The sequence below is a fragment of the Ananas comosus genome, linkage group 3 (genome assembly GCF_001540865.1).
Source record: "Ananas comosus cultivar F153 linkage group 3, ASM154086v1, whole genome shotgun sequence".
NCBI lineage: Eukaryota > Viridiplantae > Streptophyta > Magnoliopsida > Poales > Bromeliaceae > Ananas > Ananas comosus.
This window is the reverse complement of record NC_033623.1, coordinates 13746572-13759133: the sequence shown is the minus strand read 5'-3', so window position 1 is coordinate 13759133 and position 12562 is coordinate 13746572. Positions and strand designations below refer to the sequence as shown.

General features: G+C 38.4%; 3 protein-coding genes across 4 annotated transcripts; 1 reads left to right on the top strand and 2 right to left on the bottom strand.

The window, feature by feature from the left end:
- Nucleotides 1-5261, bottom strand: LOC109707306 (probable galacturonosyltransferase 3). 2 transcript variants are annotated; one of them, XM_020228475.1, is made up of 7 exons: nucleotides 5136-5261; nucleotides 4200-4279; nucleotides 3410-3470; nucleotides 3062-3202; nucleotides 2103-2437; nucleotides 1104-2013; nucleotides 1-766 (listed from the first exon to the last, which is right to left on the bottom strand). In XM_020228475.1, the coding sequence occupies exons 1-7, from the start codon at nucleotides 5196-5198 to the stop codon at nucleotides 485-487; spliced, it is 1872 nt and encodes a 623-aa protein (XP_020084064.1). In that variant the 5' UTR covers nucleotides 5199-5261; the 3' UTR covers nucleotides 1-484. The 2 variants fall into 2 exon arrangements, with proteins under 2 accessions (XP_020084064.1, XP_020084065.1); XM_020228476.1 differs by having other exon boundaries at nucleotides 5039-5224.
- On the top strand, nucleotides 5339-7035 carry LOC109707847 (rubber cis-polyprenyltransferase HRT2-like). The gene is made up of 3 exons (XM_020229373.1): nucleotides 5339-5406; nucleotides 6052-6277; nucleotides 6361-7035. The coding sequence occupies exons 1-3, from the start codon at nucleotides 5339-5341 to the stop codon at nucleotides 7033-7035; spliced, it is 969 nt and encodes a 322-aa protein (XP_020084962.1).
- On the bottom strand, nucleotides 7353-11168 carry LOC109708148 (probable serine/threonine-protein kinase PBL21). The gene is made up of 5 exons (XM_020229771.1): nucleotides 10533-11168; nucleotides 10274-10437; nucleotides 9994-10183; nucleotides 8159-8550; nucleotides 7353-7910 (listed from the first exon to the last, which is right to left on the bottom strand). The coding sequence occupies exons 1-5, from the start codon at nucleotides 10636-10638 to the stop codon at nucleotides 7605-7607; spliced, it is 1158 nt and encodes a 385-aa protein (XP_020085360.1). The 5' UTR covers nucleotides 10639-11168; the 3' UTR covers nucleotides 7353-7604.

Here is a 12562-nt window from a genome sequence, read left to right as displayed (position 1 = left end):
CACTAGGAAAACAGATCCCTTCTCAACCATTCTAATGAAATTGCAGTCTAAGTCCAAAAAGGCTATCTTGAAAAGTTCCAGCTCAGCGACCACTTACATTTATGCATGAGCCACCACAAATTCGTAATCACCAGTTCAAAGCAACGAACTACAGCCAATAAATTTTGACAAGGGAATGTCAATAGTGAGTTAAGATCTCGAAACATTCTAGTCAATGTACATGCATCGACAGTGGAAGTGAGGTGATTTTCCAAAAAACTACTATCTTATAATTCACCATGGAAGGAGAAGTATTACATTGTCAGATGCCTATGTTATATGTGAAAGTGCTATCCTCAAGAAATATTCTCAGATCAGAACCGTGCTATTTTGAAATCATATGCAACGAATCATCTAATTCGTATGCCATGCAAAAACAATTTGAATGTGTTGGGAAAGTATACCATGATGAGTATTTAGTGAATCATTCTCTATAGGTCTAACGTCACAGGTAAAAGTGGCATCTACGGAGATAGCGGCTGTCAAAAGGTACATACTTTGACCAGTATTTCCGGTACTCGGGGATAGCTAGGCCACTGCCTAACCAGGGTTTATAGCTTCCACTGTAGTGGATGACCGCAGCCTTTTGAATATCCGAGGAGCTGATGTTACGCTTGTAACCCAGGGAATGAAGATGCCAGTGCTTTTCGAGTGGGTAGGTCACATGGTAGAATGTGACCAAGCCTGCAGGCAGCGAGCCAAGCTTCCAAAGATCACAATCTTTGTTCTGGTGACAATAAAGAAAGGAAATGCTCATAAGCGAAGGTACACAGTTATAGAGAGAATAATAGTATGCTTATTATTGCACGGTGCTCAGAACGTCAATTAACCTAATATTCACTTTAGAAAAATCCTAGTATGCATATACCTATTCCCTCTGCATAAGATCACTGCATCATTGTCCATGAGAAACCAGTCTCTTAGATAGGATTAGCCAAAAATGGTTACTCTCAAAAAAGATGAAGATGCAGTAGTTCATGTTAACTTACATGACTAGACTAAAGATACAGGAAACGGATCTTTGTTGCAGTTATGAAATTGAATGAATAATTACAGTCTGGTACCTGCTCTTGCCAATAATGATATACTCCCATTATATCTTTATTCTTCCACGCCTTCAAGTCGAAAATATTCATCCCAAATGCCCATATACAACTATGTGGATAAAAATTACCATAGATTCTTGGGTCTGAAAAGTTAAGATATGCGTCAAATCGGTGAAAGCTACCTCCGCAGATCTCTACAGCTCCATTCACCATCCCTTTCATATCCATAGACCAGAGTGGAGTCAAATCTCTTTGAACAACAACATCATCATCGAGTAACAGTATCTTGTCCAAGTTTGGGAACAGTTCAGGCATATAGAACCTGAGATGATTGAGCACAGACAGGTACCTGGGATTCCTATGCTTCAGATGAGCATCACCAGGTGAAAGAGTAGATTCACTACGGCCAAGAGCTAGACAATGAGAAGAATTAAGCCACTTAAAAGCATTGTGACTCTGCACATCAATTGTGGTTTTCGGTGGAGGATGGGCTATGAACCACATCTTCATAGCTGCAAAGTTCAGCTTGTCAGTGACTATATGGAACACGTGTTTCTCCGGCTCCTTGGAATTTACTACAGTGGAGTTGATGACCACTGATGTTGCAAGTATGTTATCCGAGAATATTGCATAATGGTAGAGAGAGGTGTCTTCAAGTCTTTTTCGGTTTGATGAACTTGTGCTCCTATTACTATGACCTTGTGAGAAGTAATCTGTTGTGAGATGTAAAGCAAGGCAGTGCAGTGCTGCAGGGATTGTCTTTGAAGCATATTGCAACAAATACATGCCTTTCTCCTTCTGCGCAGTTATACTTCTTTCAACAGATGGAACCATGGCCCGTAGTTTTTTTGCAATAACGGCACAGTCATATAGCACCTCTTTTGCCGCAGATAAAGCTTTGCCCATCTCTTCTGCATGTCGATGTGCACTACATAGCATTTAGACAAGTTATTTCAGCACATAACAAATATTTTAGGGAAGGAAGAAAATTACACTGATAAATAGGAGAGGGTGTACCCTTCTGGCAGTTTATCATCAGAATTTACATCCTTGGTAGCTTTTTCACTTGATGCAATGTGATTTTTCAATTTACCAGCAATATCCGTTAAATTTCTCTTCTCGGCGATGCTAGCGTAGACTTTAGCCATTATGATTTGACCCTTCATGAGTTTTAAAGTCGTATCTGGGAGAATATTGCCGTATTCTCTCCTCCATACACTATATTGTCCCCTAATATCATCATTGTAATGATTTGATCGTCCAGCGTCAGTTTCTTGCTTCTGGAGTTTGACATCTTCAGCCGTTTCAATCAGTTTTACATTTCTTTGTTCCTTTCTTTCCAGGTGCAGTTCCTACACGTGAAGAAAAATGGGAGAATAGCCAAATAAAAACAACATAAGTATTTGAAATAGCTACAAATTCACAATATGCTTAGGCTACGTTTAGCAGCATTCTGGTTAATTTTTCCTATGAAGTTGGATGGGCTGGCAGATAGAAGATTGTTTGCAATCTATACACCCAGGGGTATTGTTTAGCAACCAAAAACAAAAATTAAGTAGTAACACACTTTTTCCATTTTCTTCGGCCCTTTTTTCCCCCCTATAAAGAGGATGACTGTGAATCACTAGCTAACCAACAATAAAAAGGACGAAGAAGTCTGCCCACTGGTGCATCCAGTAACATCGATTTTGAGTATGAAAAACAGTATTAAAGAATAACAGAATTAGTGCCAAACGAGGCCTGAAGCTTCTAATGATTAATTACATCATCTTGCAATTTTAGGCTGCAAGAAGTCTTCCTGACCGTGGAAATTGTGTAAATGTAAGCAAGTGAAAAGGAAGAAGTCAAAACACTGAGTTCCCCAAACCAAAGCTACTAATATGCTTTCAGCCCCTTGCTGTCTATTTACAAGCCTCTGTATATGAATCCATATTGAGAAATCAAAAACTTGAATGATTCAATAATCAATTTGTTACCTTTATCTGTAAATTCTTTGCCTGTTCAGGTTCTTCATGAGAGCTCTTTCGCACCGGGGAAGCAGATAAGCTGACTGACTTCACTGTATGAAATTTAACACTGCCAGAGACATCTGTGTATGCACTAGGTGTATTTATATTCTGCAAAGTGATGAGATAAACATATCAAGGTTAGCTTTCTTCCTGAAACTATGCATGTATGAAATGACCATTAGACACCAGAATTCAAAAAGAAAGGGCCCAAAACAAGCCAGCGTGTCAAACATGAAACCCAGGGCAATAGTTAAGATAGAAAAGAATCATGATGCTAAATACAAGCAGTTGGGCAACAACAAGGTAATTTAGTACCTTCTGACCATTACAGCCCCGACAATTTAGCATCTTTCTGTATTCTTTGCCATTTTTCTGACTGTAGCAAAGATCACACTTAGTATAATAAACTGAGCCATAAGAAAATCACTTCTTTCAGTACCAACCAGATTGTCTACAAAAGAAAAGAAGACATTGCATGCCCACAGAAACTAAATGAAACTCGACAAAGTTTAAATATGAAAATTACATTATGTGCACTAAATTAAGCAGAAAAAGATGTAAGACACGATGAAAAGTAAAACAAGTAAGAGAACAAACTCCATTGTGGTTATTGAAAACCATATATGTCCTCACAAACATGAAAAAAGGACTTTACAACACAAAATTGGGAAATGAACAATAAGAGAAGTGAAATTTCATTAGGAAATTCGACCAGTAAGATCTGAAAGTTTAGGAGATAAAAATATGATGGAAGCTTCTCATAATGATCACTCCAGGAGCCATATATATCACTCTGAGCACAACGACTAAACAATTTCTCAAAAAAAAAACAATTTAAGGAATCTGATGGAGTTTAACTGATCTATGCCAGCTTAAATTATTTCCAAATCTGTAGCAAAACGATGACAGAGAAACAAATAATTCTCAACAATGACATGAATGCAGCAAAACAGATGAGATTAGATATTAGACCTACTAACAGACAAGTGCAAAATCAGTTATACAGTTCATTCTTCAGGTGCCTAGGGATACAGAAGACAAAAAAACATATGTAAGATTGATGAAGTTCACAACCTTCCAATTTGAAATGTTTTAAGTAACGAACCTTCTTGAGGCACCGAAACGAAAACTCAGGGAGACAGTATCTGACTTTTCTGAGCCGACTGAGTGCACAAGGATCCAAAACTGTATAGATTTTAAACAAACCATGAGATACAAACCAAACATACTATTAATTACTCTTTTTCTTTAATTACTCAAATTTTAAAGAATGCAAGCATGAAAGGACAAGAATAGCCAAAATGTTCACCTAGAGTTCTTTTAAGCAATGTCTAATAAGAGAATGCAAACGTATCTCTAAACCCTCAGGCAGTGCCATGTTGCATCTCTTTTTACTGATCTTAGGAAATTTTTTTTTCTTTTTTGTTGTATTTAGTCAGATTTCAAACCACAAACATTTAGTGACAACAATCAACATACCAAAGGAAAAAAACATACGTAAATCAGGAGTTCTTCACATATTAAGAACTATTTGAATACTCGTGTACAAATTCCTACGGAAAATTAGAGTTAATATTATCTACGAGATCATCATCCATGATGTGTTACATAACATTGTTATAAACAGATTCCTACTGTCTACGATAGCCAAGAAAGCAAAAGAAACACATAGCCTCCACGGATACAACACCAAGACTAATATCGGCCTATCAGAGCATCAAGCTTCGTACATTTCTATGATCCTCAAATCCTCATCGTTCTCGAAACCACTCTTAAACCCTAAAACGACTCACGATCGAGATCAGAATCAAATGAAACTACACATGTAATGCCGATCACGATCTTAGACCCCAACTCGAGCATGAATCGGGGCAATGCGATCCCAGACGAAAGTAACAAAAAAAAAAAAAAGAACCAAAAAAAGGGAAATAGATATCGATTTACGCAGAATCTTGCGATCGAGAAATCAGAAGCAGGAGATACGACCATCGAGATTCCCACAAAGCACGAACGAGGAGAAAAGAAGAGGAAGAGCCCTTTCCTGGATCGCGACGACGAGTAGAAGGAATCCGCAGCTCGAGAAGCTTCTGGAACGCGAAGCCATTGCCACGACGATGAGAGAGAGTTGAAGAAGAGATATTGAGATAGAGAGAGACGAAGAAGAGACTCGAGAGAGAAAGAGAGAGAGGCGAGAGTGACAGGGGCTCTAGTGTATTTATAGTGTCTAGCTCGGTTCACTCTACAATGGAACTCGCTTTTGGGAGGCGGGATGACCATGACCGCGAGAAGAGGCGGCCCTGGGTGATGGACGGGTTAGATTTGAGATCCGTTTGAAAATTATCGATCAGGACCGTCCAATTTTTCAGATAGAAAAAAGGGACCCCGTTCAACCACATTTGGGACTGGGCTTAGGCTTAAAGTAGGTCTAGAAGTTGTCGACTGGACCGGGCCCAACCTATCATTCAATTGTAGAGAACTGGAGTAAATAAAAAAAAAAAAAAAACACACAAAAAAAAGGAACTCAAATGAGATCTTATTCTTTTTAATTTCTAAATATCGTTGTGTTGTTTGTTGTTGAAGTTATGAAAGCAAAAATGTTACCCAAAAAAAGAAAAAAAAAATCCCAAAAAAAAGAAAAAATTCCAAAAGCAGAGCCAATGGGGCACCAGTCACACGTAAGACATTCCCGCCACCCGAATTCAACGACTCTACTGCCGCTGTTTTCGGTTTCAGTGTTTCACGCTCATGCAAGCAACATTCCTCTTGAACAATAGATATAGCTTCGCCTCTATAACAATGTACATTTTCTTATTATCACTCGTTGAGTCATTGCTAGGTCTTAGTTACTAAATTAATTGGTAATAACACATTATACAGTTTCAGCTGCAGGTTGCTAGAATGGGAGACCAACTCATTCCTGCGCAGCTCTTTCATGTTTTCTACAGCCTTTTATGCAGATGCTTCATCCGAGTGCTCTCCTACAGCCCAATGCCGCGCCACATAGCGTTCATACTCGACGGCAATCGCCAGTACGCCAAAAAGTGGAACTTCACGGATGGTGAGATTTATCAGAGAGGATTCTGCAATCTCATGTCGATTCTCAGATACTGCTGTGAGATGGGTGTAGAGTTTGTGACCGTCTTTGCGTTCAGCATCGACAACTTCAAACGAAAGCCTACAGAGGTCACGTTAAACAACCGATTTCCCAACTCAGACTCTCTTGTTCTGCTACCATATAAAACAGCTGATTCGTTTAATTTCGACAGGTGCAACTCGTTATGGATCTAGTCAAGGAGAAGATGGATGCGATCATCGAGGACATGAACACCGTGAACGACTTGGATGTAAGAATCAAATTCCTCGGTAGATTGACTCTACTGGATGAATCCATGAGAAAAGCAGCAGAGAAGCTGATGGCCATGACCGCGAAGAACAAGAGGCTGGTGGTCTTTGTATGCCTCTGCTACACTTCAACCGACGAGATTATGCACGGTGTCGAAGGATTGTGGGAGGAAGCTAAAAATAACAAGGGAAGAGAGAAGATTGCGAATGGGCTAATCACAGCGGGCGATTTAGAGCAAAAGATGTACTTCGCGAATCACCCGGCACCAGACATACTGATCAGGACTGCAGGGGAGACGCGGCTGAGTAATTTTCTTCTTTGGCAGACGGCGTTCTGCTTGTTGTACACGCCGCGTTGCCTGTGGCCGGAATTGACCTTTTGGCACTTGGTTTGGGCTGTACTGCTGTATCAAAGGAAGTACGCATACTTGGAGAAGATTACGAAGAGGATGTGCGGTTTTGGTGTACTGCTATGTCAAGAACATAAGAAACAGATATATTCAATTTATAAAGTAACTCTTATTCTTCTACTAAAAGGAGGAAGGAGCATGGTCGTAGAGTCAACTTGTGGGGGAATTGAACCAAAAAAAAGCATTTGATGTACAATAAGGAGTAAAAATAAAAGTAGAAATAAAAAGTGATTATTTGAGCTAAATATACAAACGATCATGTTCGCACCGGATACTATATTATATTTTTGCAACAAATCTTTTAAAAGCAGGGAACCGCTCGTAGGAACTATATTTACCTATTATCAGTGTGATGAATGATTGGATTAGTGCAAAAAACAAATTGAAGCATTCGTATAGATAGATCCCGTTTAGTTGGGCTAATGCAAATATCAGGCACGACAATGGATGCAGTAATACAAAACCAGCAATATTTCCAAACATTCCCCAGGAACAGCACAATCACGTGGACCGAAAAGCCATTTTATATAAAAGCGATATATATACAAATCCTGTGAGCACGACCAGTTCTAAATGGAATACATACATCGATCGTTCCAGGTTGAAAGGAACCAAAAAAAAACAGCTGAAACTTTTTCTCTTTCGACACAATCACCTGCTTCATAAAGCTAATAAATATACTACAAAAAAGCTTGTAGGATGCCATCCCCCATCTCCTTTGATTTGTTCAGTAAATTTTCCAGTCTAGAACTGTAGCTTTAATCGAATGGAGAGCCTCTTCTACCTCTGCGTCTTCTAGACGGGGTTTCAGCAGAACGAGGTGAAGGCGCACGAGAAGGGGAACTTGTGGTGTTTGAGGTGGGCTCAAGAATGTACGGCTGGGATTGGACGTGGTTAAGGGCCACAACCACGTCTCCAATGATGGGGCGAACATGGGGCTGCTCCTGGAGACACATTGAGGTGATGACGACCAATTGGTGGAAGGCACGTGGTGGGTACCGGCCTTGCAGCGTGGGGTCAGCCAGTTGTGAGAACCTCCTCCTGTCGTTGAGGAAAGGGCGCGACTGCAAGAAAATGTTAAGAATGTCAAGAGGAGGATTAAGTGAACAAAAGAGTTTTATCATATTTCATATTTCTTTTGAGAGGTTTAACTTGAGAGTGGATAAAGTTCAGAAAGTGAATAAAGTCTATGCAGGGAAAATTATTTAAAAGACTTCTAATGAACCAACATAAAGGGGCACTTTAAGATAAGAATGTGGCATGACATAAGCATCCTGCGATACAAAAAAAAAGGAGAGAGAGAGGTACATACCCATGTCAATAAATTCTGTTCTGCTCCGACCTTTGATGCATCGTAAATCCTTCGCCCAGTGATTAACTCTAACAAAAGCACCCCGAAGCTATATATATCAGACTTGAGAGTCAGCTTACCACTCAGTACATAATCAGGTGCGCAGTAACCATAAGTTCCCATCACCCTGGTGGAAACATGTGTCCTGTCGCCGACAGGTGCAACTTTAGCAAGTCCGAAATCAGAGAGCTTGGGATTGAACTCATCGTCCAGCAAAATATTTGCAGCCTTCATGTCGCGGTAAATCACAGGCGGATTTGCTACATCGTGCAGATATGTAAGACCTTTTGCAGCACCGACAGCAATCTTCATCCGTGTATTCCAATCAAGTGGTTCTTTGGCAGGGGTCAAATCTATATTCAAGAAGCTCTTCATCAATGAAAGCCACAGCTAAAGATTCAACAGTCAAAAAACTCAATAACCGTCGCAACCAATTCTAGCAAGCAAGTAAATGTTGTCAATGACCAATCTACTATCTACTTGAACATGTAAAATATCTACTATTATCAGCGTGAAACAAGGTCCATTGCTAAACTGTAAGGTAATTTAACATGTACGCACTATATCAACTCTGTAGTCCTGATTTATCAAGGTTGCAGAGTGTTGATATTAAGCATCTAAGCAAGGTGTTGATTGTAATTAGTATATCATATAAATCTCAGACAACCTTTGGGTAGAAGTATGAGTATTCTATAGCAATATAACTGTAGGAACCAGAAAGGAAAAAAAAACAGAAAAAGTGTTCTCACTTTTGAAAAGCGTGGACCCTCAGGGAGTAGTAGTTTTCTATGAGCAATAACACCGAAAAAAGCCAAAAAGTTAGAATGTGTTCTCACTTAACTATTCAAAAGCATGTTCTCATTTATCATTACATAAAGCATGTATAGATTCCTTGCCCCCAACAAGATGTCTTGATTTCTTCATTCTCCATATTTTATTAACAGAATCTGCCCTATGTTTTGTCAGGTATTTAAGATAATCTATTGTGTTTAACTAACTAAATATGATGGTCGTGCTCCATTAACAATAAAATATGATAATCTATTGTGTTTAACTAACTAAATACAATGGTCATGCTCCATTAACAATAAAATATAGAAGAGATTACAGGAAGAATATTAATCGAAGTTCGGAACATTGAATCAACCCATTTACATGCGCTCTTTTCGCCTCCTTCTAAGAGGACAAGCCATTTACATTATAAAGACTACAAGACAAAACAAATATGCAGCTACAGAGAGGCGTTAACCTGTTCTTAAGATTAAATTCTTTAGCAAACCAATCATGGCATGACCAAGATCTAATCTAGATCCTTAATGCTCTAAATAAATAAAGTAGTAGATACAATACACAAATAAATCCTTATTAAATTAAGAAAGATACATTACAATTGTTCTTCTCAATGGAAAATGTAAAAAATGTATGGACCTTACCCGAGTTTTATCACATTTTTAAACTAGTGCATCATATTAGATTTTATCACCTAAACTTATAATACATTTGATTTAGGATGTCCCTATCATGATTCAGCGGTATGTTAACTCCTTTGATAACATATTTTATAATCTAATAAAATAGTCATATAAAATAGTTCATATAATGGAATATTTTAGAAGTCTTTCAATGAAAACTGTTAAATGTTAAATTCAAATAGCAATTGACAAATTTTTCTAAATTTTTAAAAAAAATTGAAAGAAATGTAAACTTGGATGTAAAATCAAAAATTGAAAGTTCAACTATCCATTTCAGATAATGTCTATACGATTTTAAGTACAGTAAAGGAAGAAGTACATTACCAAATAACTGATCTTCTAGGCTTCCCTTGGGCATGTACTCATACACCAAGAGCCTCTCATCTCCCTCTGCGCAATACCCGATTAAGCTAACGAGATTTGGATGCTGCAGCATGATCAGCATGAGGATCTCAACAAGAAACTCTTTGCTCCCTTGGAGCCCCTCCCTATTAAGTTGTTTGATCGCCACCACCTGTTCGTAAAAATGCGAACTTGATCTATAAACTAGCTTAAAATTTTAAAAATTTCAACCAAAAAACTCCTAAAATAGAGTGGAACTCGCCTTTCCCGAATCGATGCGACCTTTGAAAACCCTACCAAAACCCCCGGCTCCGATCAAATTGGCCTCTTTAAAATTTTGCGTGGCGATCGCGAGATCCTTAAATGTGAAGCTCCGGGCGCAGCCGTTCCTTTCCCCGCTAATTAATGGCTCCTTTCTCCCATTCTCTGGTTCCAAATCAGATCCAAAAACCCTAGTTAACTAGATCAAATTTTGCGTAATAAAACCCAAAATTGGCAAAAAGTAGAACGAAATTACTCACCAGAGGAGTCGACGAGGAAGCGAGAATTCGATCGAGCGCCGGCGCTATCCTCAATTCTATTGTTCTTCTCCCTACGCCGAGCGCTAATACAAGGAAAGCAACCCATTTTACCAGTTACGCGCGCACCCCCAACCAAATGACAACAATTCGAGAGCTATAATCTCATATTCACCCGTAACGCACCACATTGCCCTAAATCTCTCAACTCTCTCTTCTCTCCATCACAAGGTGCCTCATTTCTCCCTCGAAAACCTCGAAACAAACCCTAATTCTTAAACGACAGAAAAGAGGGGGAAATAAAGCTCCAAAAGGAATCAAACAAAGCGATTGGATCTAAGAGAATAGCAGATCCATCAAAGAGGACGAAAGACCCCGTGCGCGGAGAATCTCTCAGCAACACAACATGTACAACACGAAGATCCAATTGAGAAAAAGGCGTGGGATCGAGGGATCGGCGATGAATCCAATGCGAGTGGGAGAGGGAGGGGAATGGAGAGAAGGAGCTCCTCTCGATTCCTTTAATATAATAACACTACATTACTCCTCTTCTCTCTCTCTCTCTCTCTCTCTCTCTCTCTCCTCTTCGTTTCCCGCGAACAGGGCGAGAGAGAGGGGGAGGAAGAGGAGAGTCACTTTCCCATTTTGCCCTTTCCTTCCATAAGACGCTTGTTAAAATACATGGTTAGTCCCTGTACTATCCCAAAATAGTTGCTTCGTCACTCCACTTTCTATCCTAAAACTTTAGTCCTAAAAACTTCTCAAACAATATTAAAATTTATTTTTTAAATAAAAGGTACCTGTATTTAAAAGCGCCGACAATTTTCAAGTAAGAAAAATAAAAAGGAATAAAAGTTTTGAGATTAGATAACACAGGGACTATTTTATGCACATTTTAGCCTCGCCGTTTATTTTGGTCTATCTCTCTGAGGCGGAAATGAATGCATTGATGTAACGGAGGACAAAAAGGGGTCCTCTATTACAATGGAGGAAACGTCATTTCGGTGGGCTACATGTACAGGGCCCAACACAGCAAACACGGTACAAAGTGCATCAAAATCAAGGGCATATCATAATAATTAATTAATGTGCTCTATCCTAATCGGCCCGAGCTCTTCAAGTATGGTATTAAGATTGTCTCCAAATCAAATATTTTGTGAAAAAAAAAAGAAAAAAGAATCGGTTGCTCCTGACATAAATGAAAAAAAGTTTACTGGTTGATATCAAAGATCTTTTAGGATAATATTATGATGGTCTCAAAATTAAATATTTTATGGAGGAAAAAAAATTAAGAAGAACTGACCGTCTCTAATACAAATGGTAAAGAGGTTGGTGATTGGTATTTAAAATTTAATTATTTTATATTTTTAGTTAAGTTTATTTTTAAAAAATAAACGAAACGGAACCTTTCTATAAAAATAGCAATAATAATAATTAAAAGAAGCGTGTGAGAAAAATAAAAAGAACTGGCCTACTAACAAATTGGTACGAAAGCATCAGAATCAATGACATCATAATTAATGTTTAATAGAGTATATCATAATTGGCTAGCGTTTTGCGGAGTGTTTAAATGATCTCAAAATCAAATCCATCTAGTCTCAAAATCGAATCACAAACTGAGCAAAAATTAGAGTAAAAAATCCATGTGAGAAAAATAAAAGGACACAGGCTACTTGCAAATATGGTAAAAATCAAAATCAAAATTAAGAACACATCATAATGATTAATAAGTTCTATTCTATTTGGTTAGAGTTTAGAAGAGTGATATCAGAACTGAATATCAGAAAGAGCAAAAAAAAAAAAAACTAAAACAAAGTGTTAAAAAAAAAAGGATTAGGCGTATGTCATGCCAAACTTTACAGACTAGTTTTGAATATTTGGATTAGCGTGTACTCATCAACACAACATCAATACTTATTGCGTATCTTTGATCTCTTTTTTATAACTTCATTCTATCCGAGTGCTATTTTTTCTGATCACCGTTTATTATCATACTGTTCATACTAAAATATTCCCTCCCTTGGGAGGATCTA